General features: G+C 44.9%; 1 protein-coding gene across 2 annotated transcripts in view; it reads right to left on the reverse strand.

Moving 5' to 3' along the window:
• THSD4 (thrombospondin type 1 domain containing 4) overlaps positions 1–26,761 on the reverse strand; it is a 556,226-nt gene that overhangs the window by 501,960 nt on the left and 27,505 nt on the right. For both annotated transcript variants that reach the window (XM_082733853.1, XM_082733854.1), the window contains exon 3: positions 20,274–20,343. In XM_082733853.1, coding sequence (XP_082589979.1) covers positions 20,274–20,343 — 70 coding nt within the window. The remainder of the gene's footprint in view (positions 1–20,273; positions 20,344–26,761) is intronic.

Consider the following 26,761-nt stretch of genomic DNA (forward strand, 5'->3'; position numbering starts at 1 on the left):
CCAGCGGTGCCAAATCACATTTGGGTTTGGGCAGCGCTGACCTGCTATTGCTTTCTGTCTGCCGTGGAATTTCCCCAACAGCATCCCCGGAAATAATCAGACTATTCCCAGACACCTGCTCAGCGATAATCCTCCTGGGAGTGGGTTCAACCCTACAGACGGCTGGTCTCCGCGCGCAGCTGCCTTAACCCTCTCCGAAGCTTGCTGTCTTCGTCTGTGGAATGGGCAGGCTCCGCTCTCACGGGACTGGATTGCTGGGAAAACAGCAAGCTTAGAGGATAGCCATGATTTGGGTTCCTGGACACAAGGTTTTAGTTGAAAGAACAAAGACAGGAATGAAGAAAGCAGACAGAAACAGGCAGAATGCACAGCCGTGTGGCACATGCGGGGCCCTAGCACTGACAGCAGCCCAGCAAAGTTACTAGTGACCTGATGACCCACCTGGAGCCCAGATACACGCCCCACACAGAGTCGCTCTCTGACAGCCCCTAAGGATCATACCTGTCCTGTCAACACAGGCTTCTGGATTTTTCCTGTCCAAGATCACGCTAACATAATTTAACTGATGCGACAACAGCAAGCTCATGTCGGCTCTTGGCTGCAGGCTTCTGCGTAGAGGGAACAAAGACACCAGAACATCCATTTGCCTCACCCTGTCATGTGTGGAAATTTTAATTTCCCTCGTTAATCGCGTGGGACATGGGAGAGAGGCAGGCAGGATTGGGGAGAGCACCACGGCCCCGGGGGGCAGCCTCTGCGGTCCAAAGGCTGCAACCCCCCCTTGTGGTGGGGTGGCCAGCCCTCGGCTGGGACCGCTGAACTCCCTAGTCACTGGGGCTCTTCATGCCGGTGCCTCTGATTGCTCCAGCCTCCAGGGCCAAGCGCACAGTCCCCACCTGCCCTTCGAGCCCCTAGATCCGTCCCTCTCACCCTCCTGGGAAGAAACCCCCCTTTCTGTGTCTCTGTGGCCCCCCAGGAACCCAAAACACACACCTCTCCTCATGCTGCTCCCCCACCGTCCCCGTTTCTCTGGGTCATTCTCAAAGCCCCAGCGGGCACAGGCCTCCCCTGTTGATCCCTGCCCCAGGGCGGCCTCCCTCCACCACTGTCTCTGCTCCTCTGCCTCCAGACTCTACCTCGTTCTGGAATTATTTCCATTCATACTCTCGGCCCCTTCTAGCTTACGAGCCCTTGACAGGCATGAGTGTAATTCATCGTTATAACTGGATGGTCTCTGAGAGTGAAACAGGGTCCTAGTAATAATTTTCTCAGGATAACAGGCATAAACAAGGATTGTCCCAGACGGAGCAGGATGTCTGGTGACCTTAAAATTAGCCCCATCTTATGTATCCTTAAATTCTTTTCAGCGCCTGGGCCTTATAAACATGAGTTGATAGAGTGAAATGCTGGGAACTAAACTACGCTCTTGATGGAGGTTTAGGAAGATTAATCTGGCCGTGCTGTGTAGGGGAGACGAGAGCTAGAATAATAACAGCCCACAGTTATGAATAGAAATGAGTAAGTGACATGCTGCTTTTATTTCGTTCTCTATAGAAATGCAAATGCAGCCCAAGGACTGATGTAAGGTTGAAACAGGCCTTGCATGAGAAATGCGGTTTGCATAGTTTAATACAATTTAATATCTACTCATGGCCAGCTAAGCATCTGTCTCTAATTCTCAGCCACGGTCCTTTCAAAGTCACTGCCTTTGGATGTAAGTTTCTCAGAGAGAATGAGCCTGTGTCCAACGCCTGGAAAGCAACAGCATTTGGCCACCAAGTTCCCCTCCATCCCCACCAAGCAGCCTTTCCTGTTTTGTTTTTAGCTCAGGGGGAAGGACAATGGACAAGTCAATCAGCACAGATTACCCTGCACGGGGAGGAGAGACACCTGACAGCCATACCCTTCATGGAGTCCACAGGCACAAAGGCTCAGGGTAATCGGGGCTGCATGGGGAATGCGATTCTCATCAACCCTTGGGGTCGCCTCATTGTTTTTGCTCTATTTTCCAGAAAGTCTTTAGAGGGTGTGGAGGAAGGCAGGGTCTTGCCTATTAGCGGATACTTCAATGCGGTCATCACCCTCCCCCCACTCAGTGTCAGGGATCAGTTCTGCAAAGAAGCCATCAGACAAGGCACAGTCAGGGACTTGGGGGCCTTTCTGTCCTGCTGCACATGCAACCTGCCTTCCCCTGCTGGAAAGGCTGCTTTTCCACGAGGGCGTGCCCCAGGTATGGAAAAAAATTCCACCTCTGGTTTGCTCTCCTCTGTACCCCCCTGCTGTGAGCTAAAATTGTATGGAGTAGAGGCCGAGATGGTTTTCCTAGTATAGTGGTGCCTAGTGCCAACGTTACACAAGACTTTGACCGGTGATGACCCACTGATTAAGGAATCTTGAAAAGTGGGATTATTTACTTATTTCTTACCTTTCACCGAGCAGTTTAAAGGCTTTCATTTGAACCCTAATCAATCACCTGAAATGCCGTGCAATAATGGGTATCCCCGTTTTAAGGATTATAAAGTTCCAGTCTCTGCAGTGGTTTCCAGAGATCCAGACTTCAGCATCCCAGGGACAAAGCAAATGTTACAGAGGTTAAGCGAGTTGCCCGAGGCCACCTAAAGTCCGGCTTGGAAGACTGGGGAACCTGCCAGCCCTGTGACTTTCCCGGAGAGGCCCAGGTGTCATTTCCCCCAAGCCAAAGCTCAAAGGCACATGAATAATCCCCTTCAGGCTGGCCACAGAGGTGGCTCACCCCAGCCACAGAGGTGAGTTACGTAACAAGTGGCCCATCCCTTCAGGGTGGTTTAAGCTGGGGCGGGGCATTGGGAGGCATAGGCTGCTTTTCAGTGAAAACCTGTCCCACGGCTGAAATCGTTTAAGCATGGGCAGAAGCGGATGGTGTGACCCAGCTCCCAGTGCCCCCGCATACACAGATCTCACTCATCTCATCCACGCACCTCTGTCTCTCTCTGTACCTGCTGTTCTCTCATTCCAGACTCTCTGCCTTCTCCTTCTTCCTCCGACACAATTCTTACTTGGCTTTTAAGACTCAGCTCAGGGAACTTGGAGCCTCAGCTTCCTCAACTGGAAAAGGGGGCTAATAGGACCTCTATTGAGGATTAAAAAATAAAGGTGGAGAAAGCACAGTGCCAAGTGTGTAGAATGTGCTCAGTAATGTCCGCTGTCACCGGCTGCTCTGGGATGCAAGCTCAGCGTCAGGCTGGACCACAGCGTCTCCCCAGCTGCAAGCTGTCCCCCCATGAGGCTCTGAGCTCCTCCAGGGAGGGGCCCGTACGTTGCTGTCTCGTCCCCAGGGCCTCGGTTAGCGTCTGCCCATGGCAGGTGCTCAACATACCCCCTGCTCTATTTGAATCATGAATAATTCCAGAACGAACGGGAAGCCCTCCTCCCGTGAGTCTGGGCGTCCATGTGCCGAGTCTTCCCTACGAGGGGTGGAGGACGAGAAGCAAGGAAGAGAACGGGCTGTTCTCGATGCTACTCATAATAACTATTCTCAGGCAAAGAGTCTACATTATTTTTTAATAAATAATGTGTTTTGACATTTTATGACCTTCATTTTCTGAGTGCTTTCTACAGATGCTGATGTTTTTACTCACACTGTTAGAGGACAAAGGTCCTCAAGCCAAGGGTTTAAGTACGAAGTGGAAACTTAAGGCAGATCTATGTGGCCTCACGGGGGAAAGAAATAGCAAGGAAGGCCGAAAAGAAAGCAGGTGATATATGGATTTATGGCCCAAATCATAACCTGGGAGCATAAACTTATCAGTGTAATGGGGGAAAAAAGACATCATATCTCCTAATGGCCAACATCGTGTTTGATAAAATAAAATTCTATTAAGGGCCCTTCCCATTAGGTTCAGTTCTTTATTTTTGGCTTACAGGGAGTCCTGCGTCTGGGACCGACTAAAGGTATATTAAAAGCAATCACTTTCTACCTACAGAAGAAATCATTTTAAGGAGATTAGCATTAAGGAAATTTAGATGCGAGGACACCTGGTACTAGCAAAGTAAATTCTGTGGCCCAAGGCACAAGATTTCCAATCCAATGCACAAGGTTAGTTTATGGCCCCTGAGACCTGACAGCAGAAGCCCAGAGTCAGCCTGCACCCAGGGAAGAACAGAGTATGGTTTGCAGCCTGGGGAGAGTGAAGCAAGAGGGCTGGGGTGGGAGGGGGCGGGTCTCGGGTGTGACGTCACTACCCTGAAACCAAACCACACCACGCTTGTCACAGCTCAGGTCGGCATGAGGCTACTGATGGACAGCTGTATGTGACCGGGATAGGGTGTAGGACTCAGGGCTCAGACAGGGGACATGCCAGGAGTGAGAAGATGCTTTCTAGAGACCACGGGGAGGCGCCGCCTGACCTGACAAGAGGACAAGCATTGCAGGGAGGAGGCGGGGGTTTAAAAACTCTGAAATCCACTGCCAGGCTTTGACTCTGAGCCCCTGCTCCTTGGTATGTGGTCTCAGAGCTGACATTTTCTCATCTGTGAAATGGGAATTTAAAAAAACCTACCTTCAAGGTGCCTTGGTGGCTCAATTGGTTAAGCACCTGCCTTGGGCTCAGGTCATGATCTCAGGGGTCGTGGGTTGGAGCCCCGAGTCAGGCTCCCTGCTGAGCAGGGAGTGTGCTTCTCCCTCTCTCTCCATCTGCTGCTCCCCCTGCTTGTGCTCTCTCTGTGTCAAATAAAATCTTAAAAAAAAAAAAAAAAATCTGCCTTCAAGGTAGGATGTCAGTGCTGACAGGCCAATCCTCACCAGGTGTTCAGCCAGGCGTGCAGTCCTCCTTTTCACTGTTCACCATCAGCGCTCACTGGACAGAGGAAGCAGGGAAACACGGACCAATGACCCGGCCATGCGATCTCACACAGTACAGACCAGAGACCCCAGCTTGTGCTCCACAGCGACGAGCAGTACTGTCCTTCAGCCGCAAAGGGCCAGGGGGCTTGTTTTCAAGGGCAGCCCTGAACGAAGTGGTGGGAGGACTTTGTCCCCCACGCTCTATCTAAAGAAGCCCAAGAGACTGAGAATTGTCCCTAAGGTTCCCAGCATGTGGGAAAGAGGCACATGGAACAGGGAACACGGATCGTTAAACACAAGCTCAGGGAGAAAGATGATGACACAGAATGGACCCAGAGACACCTTGGAAAGTAGGTGGAGCCACAGTGCTGTCTCTGCAGGAAGAGGTACCAGTCTAAACAAGTGACCAATTTCATCCTCCAGGGGACACTGGGCCATGTCTGGAGACATTCTGGGTTGTCCTAACTAGGCGAGCATCTTTCTTGCATCTAGTGAGTAGACACCAGCAAAACTGTGCACAGGGCAGTCCCACACGAAGAGCTGTCTGACCCAGAATACCAGCAGCACCAAGGCTCAGCGACTCCGGGCCAATAAATCAGGCTTGGGAAGAGATAGCGGCCATGCATGACGTTAGAAAGAAGAGACTTGGCAAAGGAGCACGTTTGGGTACCCAGCAAAAAGCACAAGGTGGCCATCTGTCCTAACAACAGCAAACAATGACAACAACACTTTAGTAGTATCACTATGGCTCAGACAACATCCTAAACTCTTCACCTGTAAGTCACATAATCCTTTAAGACAACCTATGCAATAGATACTATTATCCTCCTCATTTTACAGATGGCAAAACTGAGGCACAGGACCTGCCCAAGGTCCAGAATTAAGTAAGCAGAAGATATCAACCAGTCTGGCTTCAGAGTCCAAGTTCACAGAGCAAGCACTAGATAAGGATGTGATGAGTTAATAGAGAAAAAACGAACTTGGCCATAAGTAAAAACATGCACCAAATATATAAACAGCACACAGAAAACATGATTAGGAACAAAAGGACATTGACTTCTCTATGTCTCCAAACTAACCAAGGGGTGAGCATCCCGTGGTAGGGAAGGAAGCCGGCTGACATGCGAAGGATTCCACTTGCGAAATTCCTCCATCATTAAGAATCAGCATCATCATTCCAAGAAGAAGGTGGACCGCTAACATACACACAAGGACAGTGCCTAAAGCCTTTGCAGACAGTCCCTGACTTCCAGGTGTTCAACTTTACAATGGTGTGAAAGAGACATGCATTCAGTAAAATCGTATTTTGAATTTTGAATTTGGATCTTTTTTCCTAAGCTCATGATTGGAGGCACAGTCCTCTCTCGTGATGCTGGGTGGGGGCAGGGAGAGCTCCCAGTCAGCCTTGAGAACACAAAGTTGAACACTTACCGCCACTCCGTACCCAGAAAACCATCCTGCTTTTCACTTTCAGTACAGTATCCAATAAATTACACAAGATAGTCAACACTCTCTTATACAATAGGCTTTGGGTTAGATGGTTTTGTCCAGAGGTAAGTGTTTGAGGCACTTTAAGGTGGGCCAGGCTAAGCCATGACTTCCAGCAGGTTAGGTCTATCAAACCCATTTGGGACTTAGGATGGGCTTACTGCAACGTAATCCCATTTAAGTCAAGGAAGGGCTGTACTGTGAGTCGTTTTCTTTTCCAAAGGCCAAGATTTGTGGCCTAAGTGATAAGTTATTCTGTCTGTCAGAACTTTGTTTTAACTGTAATCTGGTCTGGAAACATAACATAGTGGGGAATTTAGAAGTTATTTGAAAAACACCTTTTTATGGTTTGGGTTTTGTATGTAGGAGTGTAGAAGGGAATGGAAATTTCACACACAAAAAAATCAAAGTACATAAAATACTCGTTTTTCTTAGGACCATTTATAGTCCCAAAACCACTTTGGTAAGAGTCAAAACACACACCCTCACACACACACATGCACACACACAAATCTATTCTATATAACTACCTGTTTGTAGTAAGATCACATTTGAGATATGGGTATCAGAATTTGTTCAGACAATAATAACAAATATTTTTAAATACCAGTACAAATGGAACTAGAAATTTCCAAAGGAAAGAATTTATAAACTTGGATTGTGTGTGTTTCTGTGAAGCAGGAGAAATACTTAGAACACAAGAAATATTCACAACCTAGAAAACAAAGGGGGTTTTTCCCCCTAAACTTAGGGGTAAACACCAAAGAGTTATTTAAAGAAATCAGGGCAGGGGGCATCATAGGGAAAGAAGACTCAAAACTCAGTGGGTGTCATTTTGCCATAAAAATGTGGGGGTGGTTGCCTCAGTTTCCCCAGCTTATATGATCCTCAGCATCTGCTTCCTTTGATGGCCCCTGGCACCTTCACAAATGTCTACAAATAGAATATGTGACCCAATTTTTCTAGGTCTTTCATGGTTCATTTCTTGATTCGATTTGGCTTTTTCCCTCCAGCCAACAACTCCTTTCAAATCTAGAGATGGAGGGATCTAAAGCAGACAAGGTTTCACAAAATCATCCAAGGCAGCGCCACCAGGCGGGGGCGGGAGGATGGCTACGACTTCCTTCTAGTCTTCCTGGCACCAGGCATGGGCTGGTGACCTGGCCGGCACCAGGGCTGGGAGGCTGAAAAACCAATTCGGTTTCAGTCAGCCATGGGCGGAGAAGGCCAAGAGGTCCCCGAAGGCTGGGCAGGCCAACTCTGTCCACCGTCGAGGAAGTCCGTAAGCACCGGCCAACGTCAAAGCCAGGTTCCAGGCAGATTTGTTTACTCTCTGCTCTACTTCACACCACTTACCCACGAGGAACAAACGTACTCAGAAAAAAAGCAGAGCTCTGAAGGGGAATCCTGGCCGTAAAGAAGGCAGAGGCTAGGAGGCCAGGACTGCCCATCGTGGCCAAACCAAAGCCTGACGATGTTCTCTTTCTGCTCCGTCGCAAAGGGCTTTCCAAACACGAAGTCTTAAGCGGGCAGCTCCACTCGTAACAGAAGCAACTCTGGTTTTTCTGCCCTGGGATTTGACTCCACGAGATCTGGCACAGCATGAATTAGTGAACATTGTCATTCTTTCCAGTCCTTAATAAGGTCTTTTTACTTTTAATTTCTTCATTTCTCGTAAGTAAAAATACTCTCCATTTTTCAGAAGCCCACAGTTATATTTATGCCTTAGAAACAGAAGGCCTGACAAATACCAGCTGGGAACAACACAGGGCCCGCTTCAGAGTCGACCTCCAGTTCCGGAAGGGTTCTTCGCCGGACACTCACAAATGAGAGCGGGCCCGATACTGCTCTCTGAAGAGCATCTTTGTTTCCCGAAGCCTCTCAAAGGACAGTCCCACGCCGCCTCCAACGTCACCTCCCATCACCACCTCCGCACACGCAGCTTGATGTGCTGTGTCGTCTTCCTCCTCTTCCTCCTCCTTTTATCAAGGAGTAACATATATAAAGTGCCTAAACGGTGCTTATTGCAAATAGATGACTCTGTATACTTTTCAGCCCTCAATCGCCACCACCCGGGTCAAGATGCAGACTATTTCCAACATCCTGGGAGGTTTCCGCGTGCCCCTCACCGGTCAGTCTTACCCCCCTCTGCTGGGTGTCCCCGACTCTGATTTTCTTTACCGCACAAATTATCTTTGCCTGTTCTTGGCGAGAAAGAAACGGCTTCATACTGTAGGTGCTTTTGTGGCTGGCTTCGTAGGCTTGATAAGAGAAACTCTCTCAGTGAGTTCAGTGAAGGAATTCACGTGAAATTCATTCAGTTGCTGCTTCTGTCAGTTTACTCGAACAGCTTTGTTGAGCTGTAACTGACACACAATAAATCACACATATTTGCAGCGTACAACTTGATGAGATGACTCACACCACGAAGCCATCACCATCACTGAGATAATGGACATATTCATCGCCCCCAAAATTTCTTTGTACCCCCTTGGCCATCCTCCCTCCCCCCTTCCCTTACCTCCGCAAACACTGACATGCTTTCTGTCATCACACACTGGTTTGCATCTTGTACAAGTTTATATAAACGAAGAATACAGTATGTCCACTCTTTGATCCAGGTTCTTTACGCAGCATGCTTATACTGAGATTTATCTCTGTGACAGCAGGTACCGAGAGCTCCTACCTTTTTACTGTGCAGAGAATTTCTTAGTTGGGGTAAACTAAGGTTTGTTTATTCATTCACCTGTTGATGGACATTTGGGCTGTTTCCAGTTTAGGGCAAATAAAGCTGCTACGAACATTCATGGACAGATCTACATATGGACACAAATTTCCTTTCCTCTTGGGGAAATACTGGATCCCATGATTGGTACGCATGTAACTATTTAAGAAACTGCCGAACTGGGGCGCCTGGGTGGCTCAGTGGGTTAAAGTCTCTGCCTTCGGATCAGGTCATGATCCCAGGATCCTGAGATCGAACCCCACATCCGGCTTTCTGCTCAGCGGGGAGCCTGCTTCCCTCTCTCTCTGCCTGCCTTTCTGCCTACTTGTGATCTCTCTCTCTCTCTGTCAAATAAATAAATAATCTTAAAAAAATAAATAAATAAAAGAAACTGCCAAACTGTTTTCCAAAGTAATTTATCATCTTTATTTCCTACTAGCAGTGTATGAGGAAACCAGGTCCTGCACATTCTCATCAGGATTTGGGATGACTAGTCTTTAATTTTAGCCACTCTACCGGGTGTGTGATCATATCTTATGGTCGTTTCGTCTTGTCAATTTGTATCTCCCTAATGACTAAAGATGCTGAGCATGTTTTCATGAGCTTCCTGGCCAACCATTTATCTTCTTTGGTGAAGCATCATTTCAGATCTTTTGCTTACTTTGTATCAGGTTTTTTTTCCTTGCTTTGACTATTGGGAGTTCCTTATATATCCTGGCTACAAGTCCTTTATTAATTATAGGACTTGGAAATATTTTCTCTTGGTCTGGGGCTTGTCTTTTCATTCTGTACAGGGTGTCCTGGAACAGTAGAAGATAGTTTTGATCAAGTCCAATGAGCCAACTTTTTCTTTTATGGATTATAAGTTTGGTGTTGTATCTAATTTGTATCTAAAACAAAAATCTTCCATTAGTTTTTCTCCTTTGTTTTCTTCTACAAAATTTAATAATTTAGGTCTTACATTTAGATCTGTAATCAATTTCGAGTTAATTTCTGTGTATTGTGCAAGGTATGGATCAAAGTTCATTCTTTTGTTTACCAATATCCAATTGTTCCAGCATTATTTGTTGAAGACTATGCTTTCTTCACTGAATTACCTTTGCATCTTCGTCCAAAAACAGTTGTCCATCTGTCAGTGGGTCCATTTCTGTACTCCATTCTGTTCTATTCTCTATTTATCTGTCTTTACACCAGTAACATGCTATCTTGACTACTGTAGCTTTATAATAATATAAATATTAGGTAATAAAATTCCTATAGTTTTGTTCTCCCTCTTGAAATTTGTTTTGGGTATTCTAAATCCTCTGCATTTTCATAAGGATTTTTAAATCATTTTGTCAATTTGTGCAAAAAGTCTGCTGGGAATTTTACTGGAATTTTGTTACATCTAGAGATCAGTTGAGGAGAATGATTATTTTTAACAATGTTGATTTTCTCAACTCATAAACATGGTATGTTTCTCTACTTTTTTAAGTCACTTCTCTCAACATTTTGTAGTTACAAGTATACAGGTCTTTCCTATTTCATATTTTTCATGCACTTACCAATTTAATTTTTCTATGGTTCACTGGCAGCAAGTAGAAAGATGATTGAGTCTTTGCATATTGATCTTATATCCAGTAACTTAGCTAAACTCTCTCAATCTAGTAACTTTTTTATCGAATTTTATCAGATTGTCTATAATTTTGCTGTCTGCAAGAAAAGACAGTTTTACTTCTCCTTTCCAATCTGGATGCATTATATTTCTTTCCATTGTCTGATTTCACCAGTTAGAACTTCCAGTAAAATAAAGAATAGAAGTGGGAAGAGAAGACATCCTTGTCCCTTTCCTGGTCTTTCAGAGACAGCATTTAGTCCTTCACTATTAAGTAGGCTTAGTTCTAGGTTTTCAGTGCATGTCTTTTATCAGATTAAAGCAAGTTTCTTTTTGTTCCAACTTTGCTAAGAGTTTTTGTCAGGAATGGAGGTCAGATTTTGTCAAAACTTTCCCGCATGTAGCGAGATAATCATGTGGTGCTTGGGGTTTTTTCTTTGATAATATGATGAAATACATTGATTCATTTTAAATGTTAAACCAACGTTATATTCCTGGAATAAAGCCCACTTATCCACGACCATTACCATTTCCTATAAGGCTGAATTTAATTTGCTAAAATTATATTTACAATATTTGTATCAATGTTTCTGATGAATAACCACCTATAGTTTTCTTATAGTATCTTTACTTGACTTTGGTATGTAATGCCGGTCTCCCAATGAGTTGAGAATTTTTCTTCCTCTTCAATTTTCTGGAAACAATTGTATAAAACTAGCAATTATGTCTTCCTTAAATGTTTGTAGGAATTTACCAGTGAAGACATCAGGACCTGGCATTTTCTTTTTAACGAGGCTTTTAAAGCTACAAATTCCATTGATTTAATCAACATAGAATTATCCTGTTGACCTACTTCTTCCTGAGTGAGGTTTGGCAGTTTGTATCTTTCAAAGAATTTGTCTTTTTCATCTAATTTGTTGAAATCATAGGAAGCAATGTATTCATAACATTTCCTTATTCTCCTGTTACTAGCTACAGACTCCATAGTGATGTCACTACTCTCTATTGTGATAATGGTAATATGTGTCTTCACTCCTTTTCTTCCCCACCATCATCCTGGGTCAAGATTTATCCATTTTATTGGTCTTCTCAGTGAGCCAGCTTTTGGGTTAAATGGCTTTGTCTACAGTTTTTCTGTTTCTATTTTATAGATGTCTGCTTTGATCTTTATTGGTTCCTCCTTAGTTTGAGTTAAATTACTCCTCTTCTTCTAATTGTTATGGAGGAAGCTGAGGTCATTGATTTGAGGTCTTTTTATCTTTACAGGTATTTACTTACACGAACTTTCCCCTAAGTGCTGTGTCAGCAGCATTCCACAATTTCTGATATTTTGTGTTTTCAATTTCATTCAGGTCAAAGTACTTTCTATTTTTCCTTCCACTTCTTTTTTGACCCATGGATCATTTAGAAATGTGTCATTTCCACATTTGGGGGTATTGTCCAGATATATTTCTGTTATTGGTTTCTATTTAAATCCCATTGTGATCAGAGAACAAACTGAAACTTGAATCTTGTTTTATGGCCCCAAATATGACTTACCTTGGTAAGTGCTCGTCATGCACCTGGAAAGAACACATAGCTGATTTTGTTTGAGGGATGTTCTACATAGATCACTAGGTCAAGCTGGTTGAGAATCATGGTCAAGTCTTCTACATTCTTACTGATTTCTTTGTCCATGTGTACTATCAATATTAGGAAGGGAATGCTGAGATCTCTGACTGTACTCGTGGGTTTGTCTGTTTCTTCGTGCAGTTACATCAGGTTTTGTTTCAGTAATTTAGGTGAATAAATGTTTAGGATTATTATGTCCTCTTGACAAATTGATTGCTTTTATTATAAAATGGCCCTCTTTATCTTTGGTAATATTTTTTGCTCCATATCTACTTTATCTGATGGTAACAAGGTCCCTCCAGCTTTCTTTTGACTAGTATTAGTATGGTCTATCTTTTCCCATTCTATTAACCTATCCGTGTCTTTATATTTAAGTACATATCTTGGGGACAGTACACAGTTGTATGTCTTGTGTTTTATCCAATCTGCCTACCTCTGCCTTTTAGCTGAGTTGTTTTTGTGACTATTAATATAATCATGTTTAAGTCTAACGGCTTGCTATTCATTTTCTAGTTGTTCCTTCTGTTATTTGATCCCTTTTCCTTTTTCTGTCTTCTTTTGAATTATTTGAAAACAACAATAACAATAATAATAAATTCTACGGTTTTCCTTTTTTTTTTACTGGTGAGCTAAAGTTCTTTGTTTTTTTTACTTTAACGGTTTTTTAGGGTTGATAGTAAACATCTTTAATTCATCAGTCCTCCTTCAAGTAATATGATGTCATTTTACATGTATTATAAGAATCTTGTATTATGTATTATAAGACTTACAATACTGTATTATAAGAATCTTACAATATTGTATTTCCATTTATCCTCTTCTGCATTAACATCTTTTTGTTAATTTATTTTTTTCAGCATAACAGTATTCATTGTTTTTCTGCATTAACATCTTACTTATACATACACTCCTCAACACATTATTACTATTTTATTTAAAAAGAGTTGATCTTTAACGGAGATTTAAATCTGCCATTAACAGAAACATCAGTTCAGATTTTGTCATTTTCAACCTGAGAAGCTTGATAAGGGTTTTATATCATCCCTGGTTCTATTTAACTTTTTGAATCTGTGAAATACTGTCTTATAACTTTTAATATCCTTTTTTTTCAAATTCTAAAATCTGCATCAGTTGTGAGTTGGCTTCAATTGATTGTTCTCCTCTTTCTGAAGAACGGTGCTATTTTTGTGCTCCTCTGTGTGTGCCCGGTAATCTTTGACCAAATGTCAGACATCTTGAATTGTACCTTCTTGAGTGCTAGATATTTTTCTATTCCTGTATCCATAAGCTTTGTACTAGAATAGTTACATCATTCAGCAAAAGTTTGATCTTTTCCACTAGTACATTTGTGACTTGTTAGGTCCAGAACAGCACACAGTCTAAGGTCAATTATTCCCCTAGGACCATGGCAAGAGTTTCTTGAGTATTCTCTCCAATGTCCCCTGGATTCTGAGTTTTTAAAGTCTGGCTGCTGGGAAGAGTCACTGTTTCTGATACCACATGAGTGCTGGATACTGTTCCCTTCAATCATTTTGGATGGTTTTACACTCCCACCAGCAATGTACGAAAATTCCAGTTGCTCCACATCTTCATCAGCACTTGGTAGTGTTGGTGTTTTTCATTTTAAGCTATTCTGGTATTATCTCATTTTAATTTGTAGTTCCCTAAGGACTAACGGTTTTGCCTGAGCACCTCTTCATATGTTCATTGCCCATAAGAATGTCTTCTTATATGAACTGTGTATTCAAGTCTTTGGTCTATTTAATATTGGATTGCTTTCTTAATGAAAGGGTAGGGTATATATATATATATATATTCTCAACAGGAATCTTTTGTCAATTACTGTGAATCTCCTCACCTGTTTATGCCTTATCTTTTCACTCCTTTTCTTATGATGTATTTCGATAAACAAAAGTCATCAATTTCAACATAGTCCAGTTCTTTAGGTGTCTTGTTTAAGAAATTCTTACCCACCACAAATCACTAAGATAATTTCATATATTTTCTCCTAAAAGCATTACTGTTTTTTTTTTTCCTTTCTTCTTTTCGAATATAGCAGCAAGGATATGAGAAATGATATGTAGCCTAAAAACTTCTTTGTGCCCTTCTGTCGGCCTTCTGTTCCATATCCCAACTGTATGACATTGTCAACAGGCAATACGAAGTCAATGACTGTATATCCTACTACACTAACAGTAGGCTCAACACCCATTACAAGGTCCCCTGCTGTTCACATGGTGACTTGCTAATCAGTTAGCAAAACAAGTATTTCACTTCACTCTTACTGCATTTTGTAGTGCTTCTGTTCTTTTTGTTTGAGAGTTTCTATAAATAACAGGTTGAAGAGCCCTTTTCTTTGGCTAGGGGCCCAAGGAGTGAGTTTTTATTTCCTTCTTCTAGTTTTTTATTGTTTTCTAAGTTCTTTTATAAGACATGTGCATACTTTAATTTAAAAAGTAAACTTAAAAAAAGAAACACATTGAGCAGTTGTGATGTATATGTATGTTTTTTTCATTTGTAGGAATAAAAGACAACATTTCACAGCTCTTTCCAAAACAGATTATGTTGACTGTACACATTATGACTTACAAAAGCAACTTGCTCGGTCAGTGTCGGTTGGGCAGACACAGCAGAACAGTTTCATTAACTTAAAAGCTTTCTACAATCTCCATAGTTTCCCTTATTAATAACGTATGGTTTTTATTAAAGTCTTAGTCAAGTTTTTTTCCCCCTGCTCTTGGTCTTACCTTATCTGCAAATGAAGCCACAGAAAGTTTTAAAAATACAACGATTTGCCAAGTGTCACTAAAAATTTCCAAAAACAGAAGCTGAGTGATCCTTTGTGATAGTGTCCTTGTTGCAGGATAAGAGGAAGACATCTGGATAGAAATATCTGGAAAGAGCTGCTGATGCTCTGCCCCAGAGTCCTTTTCTCCTGCACCATTATGGGACAGGGACGTGTCCAGTCACCCGAGCCGCATTTAGAAAAGCACAGTTTACTTGACAGCATTTACAAATTATGTCTTTTCCTCAGAATAACTTACACTGCAGAAATGCTTCCATATGCTAAAGTTGGACATGCTATTGTAATGAAAAAGAAAAAGAGATGTCTTTTAGTGGGTAGTTTTCATATACATACGAAACTGCAATATGCACAAATTAGTAATGCTGTCCCTTAAGAATTTACCATAAATGGTTTTCTAATTCTTTCTGCCGCTCTCTGCTACAGATTGGGAGTGAATTTTGTCATAAAACAATGGGTCAGCAGGAATTCAATTATGATTTATCTAAGCAATGAAAGCAATTTGAGAGCAATCATAATTCTTATTTTTTAATGAAAAAATAGACTTTTTCTCCAAACTTGTGTGTTTCTTCAAGTTCCAGGAGGAGACAACTTCCAACTTCAAATTCCAAAACACACATATGTGCAGTTAACTCCTCTCTATCAGGCTTTAGACTGGTGATCTGCCAACTGTGGGCATGGGCCAAATCCAGATAACCACCTATTTTTGTCAATAAAGTTTGACTGGAATACAGTCACTCACATTCATTTACCCATTGTCTATGGCTGCCTTTGTGTTACAAAAGCATAGGTGAATAGTTAGAAACTTCGTAGCCCAGAAAGCCTAAAATATTCACAACTGCTCTTTCATGGAAAAAAAATATTTCTGACCCCTGTTTTACTAAGGACATACTTTTCACATTGCAGAAATAAATAAATGGATGCTACCATTGTTGGTACCTCTGCCAGGATTTTTAGGATATAAGCAGGCAGGATGACAACCACAGCTCTACAAAGCTCTAATGAAACAGTAAGAAGAAATTCAACACCCCAGAAAGTACTGAATCTGTTCTTCTCTAGGGTGAATGACAATGACTCTGGCAGCCAAAGTGCATATAATTATATTTGAAAGCTCTCCTAAAATGTATGTTCTCTAAGTAAATTAATCTATAAATAATTTTGAAAAAAATTAATCAATTTTCCTACTGCAAAGTTCTTTTCAATATTTTGGGGACGTACCATATGCCAAGATGGGATACTTTCTACTCAATTTTAAAATTCCACATTCCAGGGCTGCCTGGGTGGCTGGCTCAGTTAAGCATCTGTCTTCAGTTCAGGGTGCTGGGATCATGATCTTGGGGCTCTGGGATGGAACCCGCCCTGGACTCCCTGCTTAGTCGGGAGTCCGCTTTTCTCCCTCTCTCTGTCCCGCCACTCACTTGTGCTCTCTCTCTCAAATAAATGAAATCTTTAAAAATAAGTAAATAAAATAAAATTTAACATTCCAACATAACTCATAGCCTTTTTTCTTTCATTGTTCAGAACAAATACTTAAGAAACATAAAAGTAATACCTATCTGTGAACCTTTTTTTCAGGACATATATATATATCATGTATATATGTGATATATATGAAATATATGTATCAGTCATCAGGCTAACTTGGAAAATAGCAAAGTAAATCATCTATAAAATATTTTCAGCTATGATGGTCTATTTGAGCAACAAGAATCAAACACTGGCAAATTGATTCAACTATTCAACAATTCATTCAACAATTGATTCAGCAATTCAACTATTAAGATTAACAACCTTGACACTTGTAAACAGTATTAATAGTATAACTTAATAGTGAAAAGACAGCTGTCTTGGTCCATGCCAGATGCTATAACAAAAATACCACAGATGGGGGGAGAGGGGTTTATGATCAACTTACATTTATTTTTTCACAGTTCTGGAGGCTGGGATGTCTGAGATTAAGGGGCTGGCAGATTTGGTATCTGGGAGAGCCCATTTCCTGTTTAAAGAGAGCAGGCTTCTCGCTGTACCTTCATCTAGCAGAAGGGGCCAGAGATCTCTTTGGGATCTCTTTTATAAGGGCAAGAATGCCCTCATGACCAAATCACCTCCCAAATGCCCCACACCTCTAAATACCATCGCACTGGGGATTAAGTTTCAACATATACATGCAGGGGGATATGTTCAATCTATCGCATTTCACTCTGGTCCCCCCAAATTCATGTCCTTCTTATATGCAAAATATATTTATTCCATCTGAACAGCCCCCAAGTTCTTAATCCAGTGTCAACTTTAAAGACTAGGCCCATCTAAATATCACCTCAATTCATACAACCTGTCCTGAGCCAATCTGCTCTCCTGCCTAGTCACACCTGTCACGTGCTTCTTGAAATACAGCAGTGAGACGGACACAGGACAGGCACTCCCACTCCAGATGGGAGAAAGAGGAACGAAGAAAGCAGTAACAAGTCCCAAGCACGTCCAAAATCCAAGGGCGGAAATTCCCTTAGACCTTAACGCTCAAGAATAATCCTCTTTGGTCTGATGCCCCTGCTCTCCAGACTCAATGGGACAGTGCTCCTGCCTGCAGCTTTGCTGGGGAAGGCTGAGGCCCCAAGGCTCCCCGGTGCCCTGCCCGCAGAGCTTTGGGCAGCCCTGTCCCCCTGTGGCTCTCCAGTGTTAGGGCCTAGGATCTCCGCTCTGCGGGGAGGCCTTGTCCTGTGAAGTCAAGATGGAAGCAGCCATGCCCCTGTGGCTTGCTGGGCACAGCCCACACCTCAGCCCCAACACCTCTGGGTTGCCAGAGCAGCACCTGGGGCAGCCGAGGAGAGAGTGCTGGCCATGGAGACCACCCAGAGAGGTGGTGTGTGGAGGGTCAGGCACAAGGAACACCTAGTTTGCATTCTCCCATGGTCTCGGAAAATAGTCCTGGCTTCTGTGAGATGGCTGACTAGTCTTATCATCAAATGTCTCTTGGCCACACCCTTGGTATTCTCCCTGAAGACATTCTCCTTCTCTTCAATATGGAATAGCTGAGAATTTCTCAACTCTTTTAAGTTCTGGGCTCTGCTTTCTTTCCAGTTAACAATTCCATCTTTAAGTCACTTCTCTGTTCTCACATTTTACCACAAGCAGGCGAGAGTAGCCAGGCCACTCCTTCCACACTTTGCTTCGAAATTGCTTCAGCTAAATATCTAATTTCATCGCTTGTAAGGGCCACCTTCCACAAACACGAGAACACAAACACAATTCGGCCACGTTTGTTTGGTTTTTGGCCACTTTATAACAAGCATGGCCTGCCCCCCCCCATTTCTAATAACATGTTCTCATTTCTGTCTGAGACGCCATCCTTCGCCGTCTGCAGTCCACAAGCTTTTTGTTCGAGATCACTATTCTCCCGTTCTGAGCTCGCAGCAGAACACCTTGAAAAGTCCACTCATGGCAACACAGGCTCCTCCTAGCACGCGCCCCCCCCTTACTCTTCCGGTCCCTGCCCGTCACCGCGTTCCAAAGCCACCTCCATCACGTCACGCATTTATCAGAGCAGCACCCCACCTCTCAGTGCCTGCTTTCATCAGGGTCCGTGTGGGCTGCTAAAAGAAAGTACCAGAGACTGTGTGGCTTACAGACAACAGAAACTGATTTCTCACAGTTCTGGAGGCTAGAAATCCAAGATCATGGTGCCTTCTTCTAGGTGGCAGACGTCTCATTCTATCCTCCCGGGGCAGGCAGGAAGCTCTCTCCTGACTCTAATAAGGGCACTAATCCCATTCATCAGGGCTTCCCTCCCCTGAAAGGCCCCATGGGCAGATACCTTCATACTGGACATTAGGTTTCAACATGTGAATTTGCAGGCGGTAGGGGGGACAGAGGTGGGACACAAACATTCAGTCTACGGGAGTTGTCCTCTCTGACTTCTTGAAATTATGAATGGGGATAATGCAGCGAAGGGGGAGGGGTATAGATTTCCAGTGACTCTAACAACATGAGGCTGAGACCTTGGTCAGGTTTTCTATTCATGCCTTCATTCATCCATTCATTCATTTATTCATTCCACGAGCTGGGAAGATAGCAGTTTCGTGGAGCTGACATCCTTGTGGGACATACAATACAATACAGGCCCATACCTGGCCCGGAAAACCAAAGACAGAACATAAGCCACAGGCCTCAGAGAAGTTAGACGACGCAGACAAGAGCATTAAGAATCTTGTAAGAAGGGTCACGTGCAAACCCTGGGGCCTGCTCTTGTCCGCTCCCTTCTCTCCCGGATTTCCCCTGTGAACTCCCTCTCTGGGCAAAGTTTCCGAGCAACTTAGTCACACTCAGATACGAATGCCTGACCTATCATTCCTCTGAGAAGTGTCTGCATTTCCTAACTTACAGGGAGGAGGAGATTCGAGGTCGTAGGAAGGGGTTTTAGGGACCTTCTCAGAGTCATCTCAGGCATCTGCTCCTAAGGGAGCCTTCATGTCATGCCCCTGTCCTGGTTCGGCTTGTTTCGGCAGCCGCCAATAGCCCACCTGCTACAGAACACACAGAGCCTGAAGGGAGGCATGCTTGATACTGTCCGTGTGCCTCTCCCCCAGAAGTTCTGCCCCCCCCTTTCTCCATCCAGCCCTGTTGCCTCAGAGGCTGGCCTCTGAGGACTGCATCAAGGGATTTCTGTCTTCTTTTGGGTGGGCCCAGCTCAGGGGAGCCCCCAGCTGGAAATGGCGGAGGGGAGCAAAGAGAGGGCCAGGTCTTTGTTTCTCTGCTCACTCCCTGCCTGGCTGCTGGCTGCCAGGGGCTGCGATGCCCTCCTGCCAAAGGTCGGAGCTCCCCACTGGGGCTCATCTTGCCTATAGCTACAGCCCCATCCCCAGCTTTAGGTAGAGCCTTTCTTTAACCACCAAGACCCGCGGCCCCTAGAGGGGGTCAAAGCCCCACGCTGGTGCTCCACCACTCCCAGGTGGGTCGTCTTCTCACCGAGCTCGCCCCTCGTGGTCCCACCAGCAAGGACACAGCTAGCAACACCAGCGATGCTCTCAGGTCAGACATAGACTCTGGGAGCCAGCTTCATTCTTAAGCTCCAAGGGCTTCAGAGGGACAGGACTGGGGAACATTCTATAAACAGTGCTTCCTCTCAAGATCAGTGGTGACTCCCCTCTAAAGAGAGCCAAACTCAGGGTGATGCCTGGAGGGACCCCAGTCCCTTGGTGCAGAGAAGCAAAGCCTCTGAACAGCCATGGCTTACCTTTCTGTGTTCAGTGGAGGGCTGTGGGCAGACGAACTGGAGTCCAAGCAGCAGGAAGGAACCCAGGACACTGAGAAGGAAAAAACAGCAACCATGAGTATGTCCCCTGCTGCAGCAGCACCCAGGGGAAAGCAGCGGCTCCCCCTCATCACCGGAAGGCAGAGATCATACCAACCCCTGCCCTGGGATGGGACCCAGCCAAGGTGCCAAGGGCCAGTCTCGAGGGAGGGGAGGCAGCGCAGCGCTGTGGGCTTGGCTAAGGCGAGGTACATCTGGGCTCAAACCCTTTCCCAACACCAGCGGGGTTTCTAAATCAGGATGTGCAACCTCAGGAGCCTCAGTCTTCTCCCAGGTAAGATGGGGCCAACAAAAGAAGCTGGCCCGGAGGTTTGGGGAGGCCGGACACAGAGAAACGGCTAGAGCACAGGCTTGGTCCTAGTGGAACTGGTCAGGTCATGCTAAAAGTGAGGCTCTGAGCCTGGCCAGGGAAGCTTCTCTCCTACACCCCAGGCTTCCCCTGGAGCCTTCCTTCTGCCCGTTCTTGGCCCTTGAGTGTCACAGATGTTCTCCATGGGCGGGATTAGCCCTGTTAAGCCCTACTGTCACCAGCCCTGATTAGGACTTGTCATCAAATAAAGGGAAGGTGTGGAATAGGAGCCAGCTGGCCCTGAAACAGCAGGGTGTGTGGAGAGGGATGTCGCTTTGGATTCAAACACATTGAGGATGGAATCCCAGCTCCACCATTCCCATCTGGGTGACCCTGGGCAAACTAGTGTCTCTGACCCTCATGGTCCTCACCTTCTGTAAGGGTCGCTGGGGATGACGAAGGTGAAAAACCCACCTAGTTAGTCAGAGGACAAACACTGTCAATTAACTAAAATGCCCAAAGTCCCTTGACTTGAAATCATCAACATTTGAAGCATCCCTGAAAAGAGGCCACTGTCCTACTTAGTTGTCTTTTGTATCCTTTTTTTAGGGTTTAATCCTGAAGACAGCGAAGTGACCTGGGTGGTTCTCACCCTTTTCGGAGACTTCCAACACAACTGTGAGATGGAAAACACTACTCCAGTCCAAGCAGAACTCACCATGAGGAGGTGGACGTGAGGAAGCCTGTCTGAACATGGGAGTTAGGGCGTGTGGGGTTAGAAAAGGCTCCCACCATCTCCAAGTATCCTAAATGCTACCCTAAGCCCCTCGTTGTAAGAAAATTAGCCAGGTCCTGGCAGACCACCCAGAATGGATGTGAACAGACAGGTCAGAGACAGCAAGGGGGCAGGAAGTGGGGCAAGGGGGCCATGTAATGAATGGGGTGACAGATGCATCCTTTCCATGGTTGTCTTGGACTTGGCAGCTGAGGCCCCAAAGCAGAGGCCCAAGGGTAGTACATAGACACCCACTCCAAACAGGAAGGGCTGCACCATTTGCTGAGAACAAGAAAAGGAGGTGCCCCCGCTGCCCCACCCTAAGCCCTGTACAAGGAGCAAGCCAGAGGGTGAGAGAAATTCACCCCGTCCAGATTTCTTTGAAGAGAAATGCAGGAGCGTTGAGCACAGTCCCTTCCTGTCTTGTGGGAGAAGTCAGGGTTCCCTCCCAGGACAAGCCAACAGGGCTGCCATGTGGAAAGCTTTATCTGAGCCCCCATGTTAAGGATAGGAAGGACCAGTGCCAGAGTCTCCCCCTGAAAAGTATCTCAAGGACAAAACCCCGCTGAAGTGTCTGGAAGGGCAGAGTGGAGAGAAAGGGCTGGAGGGGAACATTTCTGGAACTTGCAGGAACAGAATATGCTGGCTTTTTCCTCTCAACTGAAGGCAGGCACCATGGATCGCTGGGTTTAGGTTGTCTAGAAAGGACCTCACCAAAGGCTGCTCGCCAGGGTTAGGGGATCAGTGGTGGGTACCCATGGAGTACCGGACTTGGAGGAGGGTCATAAAGAGATGTGCAGCAGGACACACCAAGTGAGGGGCAGGTTCTCCAAAGGGCCACCCTAAGTGCCCCAGGAGAAGAGAATACAGAACTTAGACAACTGCCAACACCAGATCTCCAGCTGCACTCAGCCCATGGAAACCTTCTGCCCGGTTACCTCCCCTCTCCCCTGAGGCAGAGGGAGGGGCCAGGTGGAGAACTGGGTGTGGGAAGAAAATAGCCCCGCCCCCTCTCCCAGCTAAGGGGGGTCTGAAGCCCCACCCTCCAGGTCTGGGGGCAGAGAAACACTTTCACTTGAATGAGAGACTAAAATTTTTTATATCTAGCATGCTGGGTCCATAAAACTTTTTATATCTGATGGGACTTTTTTTTTTCCTAACTAGACTTTTTTTTTTTTTTTTTTTGACAGAGATTACAAGTAGGCAGAGAGGCAGGCCGGGTGGGGTGGAGGGGTGCGGGGAGCAGTCTCCCGCCAAGCAGAGAGCCCAAAGCGGGGCTTGATTCCAGGACCCCCAGATCACTACCGGAGCCGAAGGCAGAGGCCCAACCCACTGAGCCACCCAGGCGCCCCCCAGACGCCCCCCAGACTTTCTTTTTAATGTTGAATATCTATATGCAAAACCCTTCCAAGCAGGGTATCTATTCAGAAAAATAGAATATGAAATTACTCATGAAGAGAATCAAAGAGCTGGCTTATAACTTGCCGAGGATCTAAGTCCAGTAGACTTTTCTGTGACGATGGAAACGTTCTATTTCTGCACTATCCAGTGCACAGGTACACGGATCTCAGGGTGAAGTGATTCACATTTTAGATGAATACCAAAAACTACTGAAGGAAAATGAAAAAGTACAGGCATTCCACCAATAAAACTCTCCCTTCCTACAAGTACAGCTTCTTTGGACTTTTCTTTTTAAAGATTTGTTGATTTATTTTAGGAGAGAGAGAGCAGGGGGAGGGGAAAAGGAAGAGGGAGAAAGAGAATCTCAAGCAGACTCCCCACTGTGCTCAGAGCCCGATGTGGGACCCGATCTCAGGAGCCTGAGATCATGACCTGAACCGAGATCAAGACCAGAGCCAAATTTGAGTTGGATGTTTAAGAGTCGGACTGAGCCACCCAGGCGCCCTTTCTTGGACTTTTTGATACTTGAAAACAAGACTGCCCATTAACCTGCAACAAACCAGAAAACTGCCCAAGATATCCTCCAGCCACCAGGCAGGGGCATCTAAAGGAGTGGGTGTGAACATGCTGGTGGGACGAGAACAGGTATGTTCTAGCTGAATCCTTGCTGGATCCAGTTTGTCCTCCAAACCCAGGTGCGTGTGTATCACAACTAGTGAGTCTACGCTCCTTAGTTACATGAGCTGGCACAACTAACTCCTCTCTGGACCTCAGTTTCCCCATCTGTAAAATGGGAATAATATGACCTGCCCTGCCTCCCTCAAATTAGTCAAGGTGAAAGACAGCCTTCTCATGAACCTGTGCCTACAACTCTGAACCACAGTAACATTCTGGCACTGTTTATTCACATTAAAAAAAAAAAAAACCGATTGGTGTGGTTTTGTTAAAAAAACAAACAGCAGCTTCATAAATGTGTTATACACCTCAGTCCCTCCAAGTTCTTGGCAGACACCTAAGCCACATATTTGTAATGCAATCAGAAGTACTTTCTCATAACCACTCATCCCAGGCTGTTTCCATACCTTTCCAGGGGACATGGGGCAGGACAGGGAGTGGAGGATGAGAAGAGGGAAGATTCTGGGTGTTCTCTGTCTCAGAGGAAGGGCATTCCAAGTTGCCTGGTCAACTCTACTCCCAGATACTTTTACAGCTCCTCCCCTCCCCTATTTTGGGTGTCTGCCCAAAGTTGTCCTTTCTCCATAAAGCCTTCCCCAGTCTGCACAAAAAGCTTCTTTCTTACTATCTCACGGTTGAGTCTTTATTCAGTTAAACTCCCTCCACCCACTAGACTACAAGCTCCATGAGATCAAGGAGTTGGTTTTATCCCTACTTTATTCCCCAGCATTCAGCGAGTATCTGCTCTATAGTAAAAGCTTCATTTACTGAATTAATGAATGATGCCACATCCTCCTGACAACTATTGAAATTTTAAGACAAATGGAAATAGTATGAATTAACAGATTCAAAAATGCCCCAAGACACTTTGGGAGATTTTAAAAACTATCTCATGAGGGACTTATTAAGATCAGTTGTGCTTTTCAATTTCTATGTGATGCCCCCAAAATTTAGTCTCATCAGATTGACACAAGCTATGACAACAAAATGTTTGTTGGTGCCTCTTGTTGCAAAAATGCAACACAAATTCTATTTAACATTCAATTGCTTCTTTTCTTCACTGACCTGGGTCCTAGTGGACCTAAATGCATAGGGGTAACCGATAAAATTCATTCTGGAATAAACTCTTAGTTATTAAATGGGCTCTGCTCTGAATGGAATAGAATAAATTCCCCCAGAGGGGAAATTATTCTTTGGGCTGCAATAACAGCAGCCAGAGCAATATATAACCCCAAGGGCCAGATGAACCTCTGCCAAGGGCTGGAAGTTTCCCACCCCTGCTCAGCAGAGTCTGTTTTAGGACACCCCACCCTGCTCACGCATACCTATGTAATTGGTCCTCCGTAGCTGTGCCCACAACTGCCTCAAAACACCAACAATCTAGCCCAAACCCTTGTTCCTCCTGACCCAATTCAAAATTAATGTTGGGGCATTGGGAGAGCCTGTGTGTGTCTGTGTGTGTGCAACTCGTGTGTTATTTCACTTTGATAGTTTGCTTTGGCAAACTGTTCCCAGCTTGCAACATTTTGACAGATTGAAGGCTACCAGGGCCTTTGGCAAACAAATCGCACACTCCCCTCCAAGCGGCGGGGGAAGCCACATTCCTACGAAGACTTTCCGATTCACCTTGCAGTAGAAACGACCCAAGATTTCACATCAGAACACACAGGAGAAAAAAAAAAAATGCCATCTCCCCAGTATTGTTCTAGATCTTAAACACTGCATCATCTCATTTCCTCATGTAGAAAATAATGCTCATTGAAATTTGGCACAAGATTTATAGCATGGAACTGGGGCTCTGCTCTGGGCTTCTGGATTGACCCGGGTCAAGCCTACCTCACTCCCCATGCCACTCATCCTCAAATCTGGGTCGGGGGGTGGATCGTGTCACAGCCACCAGGTACCTAGGCTCACCTCAATGAACTCAATACTTGAGCATATCAAGTAACAAAACAAGGAAAACAGGAAAGAAAAAAAAAAAAAAGAAAAAGAAAAAGAAAACCACCACCAACAACCAAAACCCAAAAGCCTTACCTCTTCTGCAGTTAGTATAACCCAAGGGATATTTGGGAAGCAACCTGGAAACTAATAAAATTATACTGACCTTAGCAAAAGAGAGCCAAAAATCTTAGCACTGAAGTGAAATCTCTACTTATTGTGCTCCAGAGATGAAAAAGGTTTGCCCAGCATGCCTGTCACCATGTTTGGCCTTCCTTTGACAGCAGTTAAGAGTAGAGGCAGACAAGAGGGGGCATTGGAAATGAAGGCTGGATGTTTTACCACTGATCTCCATGCTTCGGGTATAATTTCACTGAATCTCCACAACCATCCTACCCAACATTTTTCTTATACCCACTCTTCAGGTAAGGAAATGGAGGCACAGAGAGGCGAAGTCATTTATTTGCTTATCGAAGGCCACACACACCTACTAGTGACAAAGGCTGATTTTGATGCCAGCAGTCAGACCCCTGGCCCGGATGCTTAACCACCGTGCTCTGGGGCCTCGTTAACACAACACCCCTTTGAACCCCGCATTTCATCACATCAATTTTCTTCCCCAGTCTTAGGAGGCTGTGGCTTCACACATCTGTTTTACTTTCTGTCATGCTTGCAAAAATAATCAGAAAGTAAGTACATGTGATAAAACCTAGTTTATCCAGCCTCACTAGAGAACCTTTTAAATTTTAGAATAATTGAAGCTAACCATTTCAATCCCAACTTTAAAAAAAAAAAAAAAAAAGGTACATTTTACTTATTTCCCTGCTTTCTTCTACAGAGCATGTTGAGCTGAAGTCACCTTTTCTGGATGGCTCGGGACTGCCAGTGTTGAGTATCAAACCATTTGTAGAGCACAAGGTGGTAGCCTTGCAGCAGGGCAGGTTGAGAGGCGCAGACACCTGGGGTCTTCTGAATCCAGCGGGCCCTCTGCTGTCTCCTCCCTGCCTCCACATCCTTTAGATGCTTACTGCGCTGTGGCTGAGCCCATGTCCTCCTGATTCGGCTCCCTTTACCTCGGCCTTAGCTTCGGAACCAACCTGCAGCCAAAGCAAGACCAGCAGGCTCCGGGGAGGGGCCCGCCTGGCTTTCGTGGGGTGAAATGTTTCCGATCTGGAGCCTGGATTTGCAGACACCTACTCAATGCTTGTTGGCTTTTATTGCTTATTTCCAGGTTCTCAACTCTAGAAGCCATTTGCGTTTTCTGAACCGGGGCCTCTGGAAAAGGGAGGTGTCTGTCACGGCCCGGCTTTGTAAGACACGACACCCTTCGGT

Source organism: Mustela nivalis (genome assembly GCF_964662115.1).
Source record: "Mustela nivalis genome assembly, chromosome: 6".
In the NCBI taxonomy this organism is placed as follows: Eukaryota; Metazoa; Chordata; class Mammalia; order Carnivora; family Mustelidae; genus Mustela; species Mustela nivalis.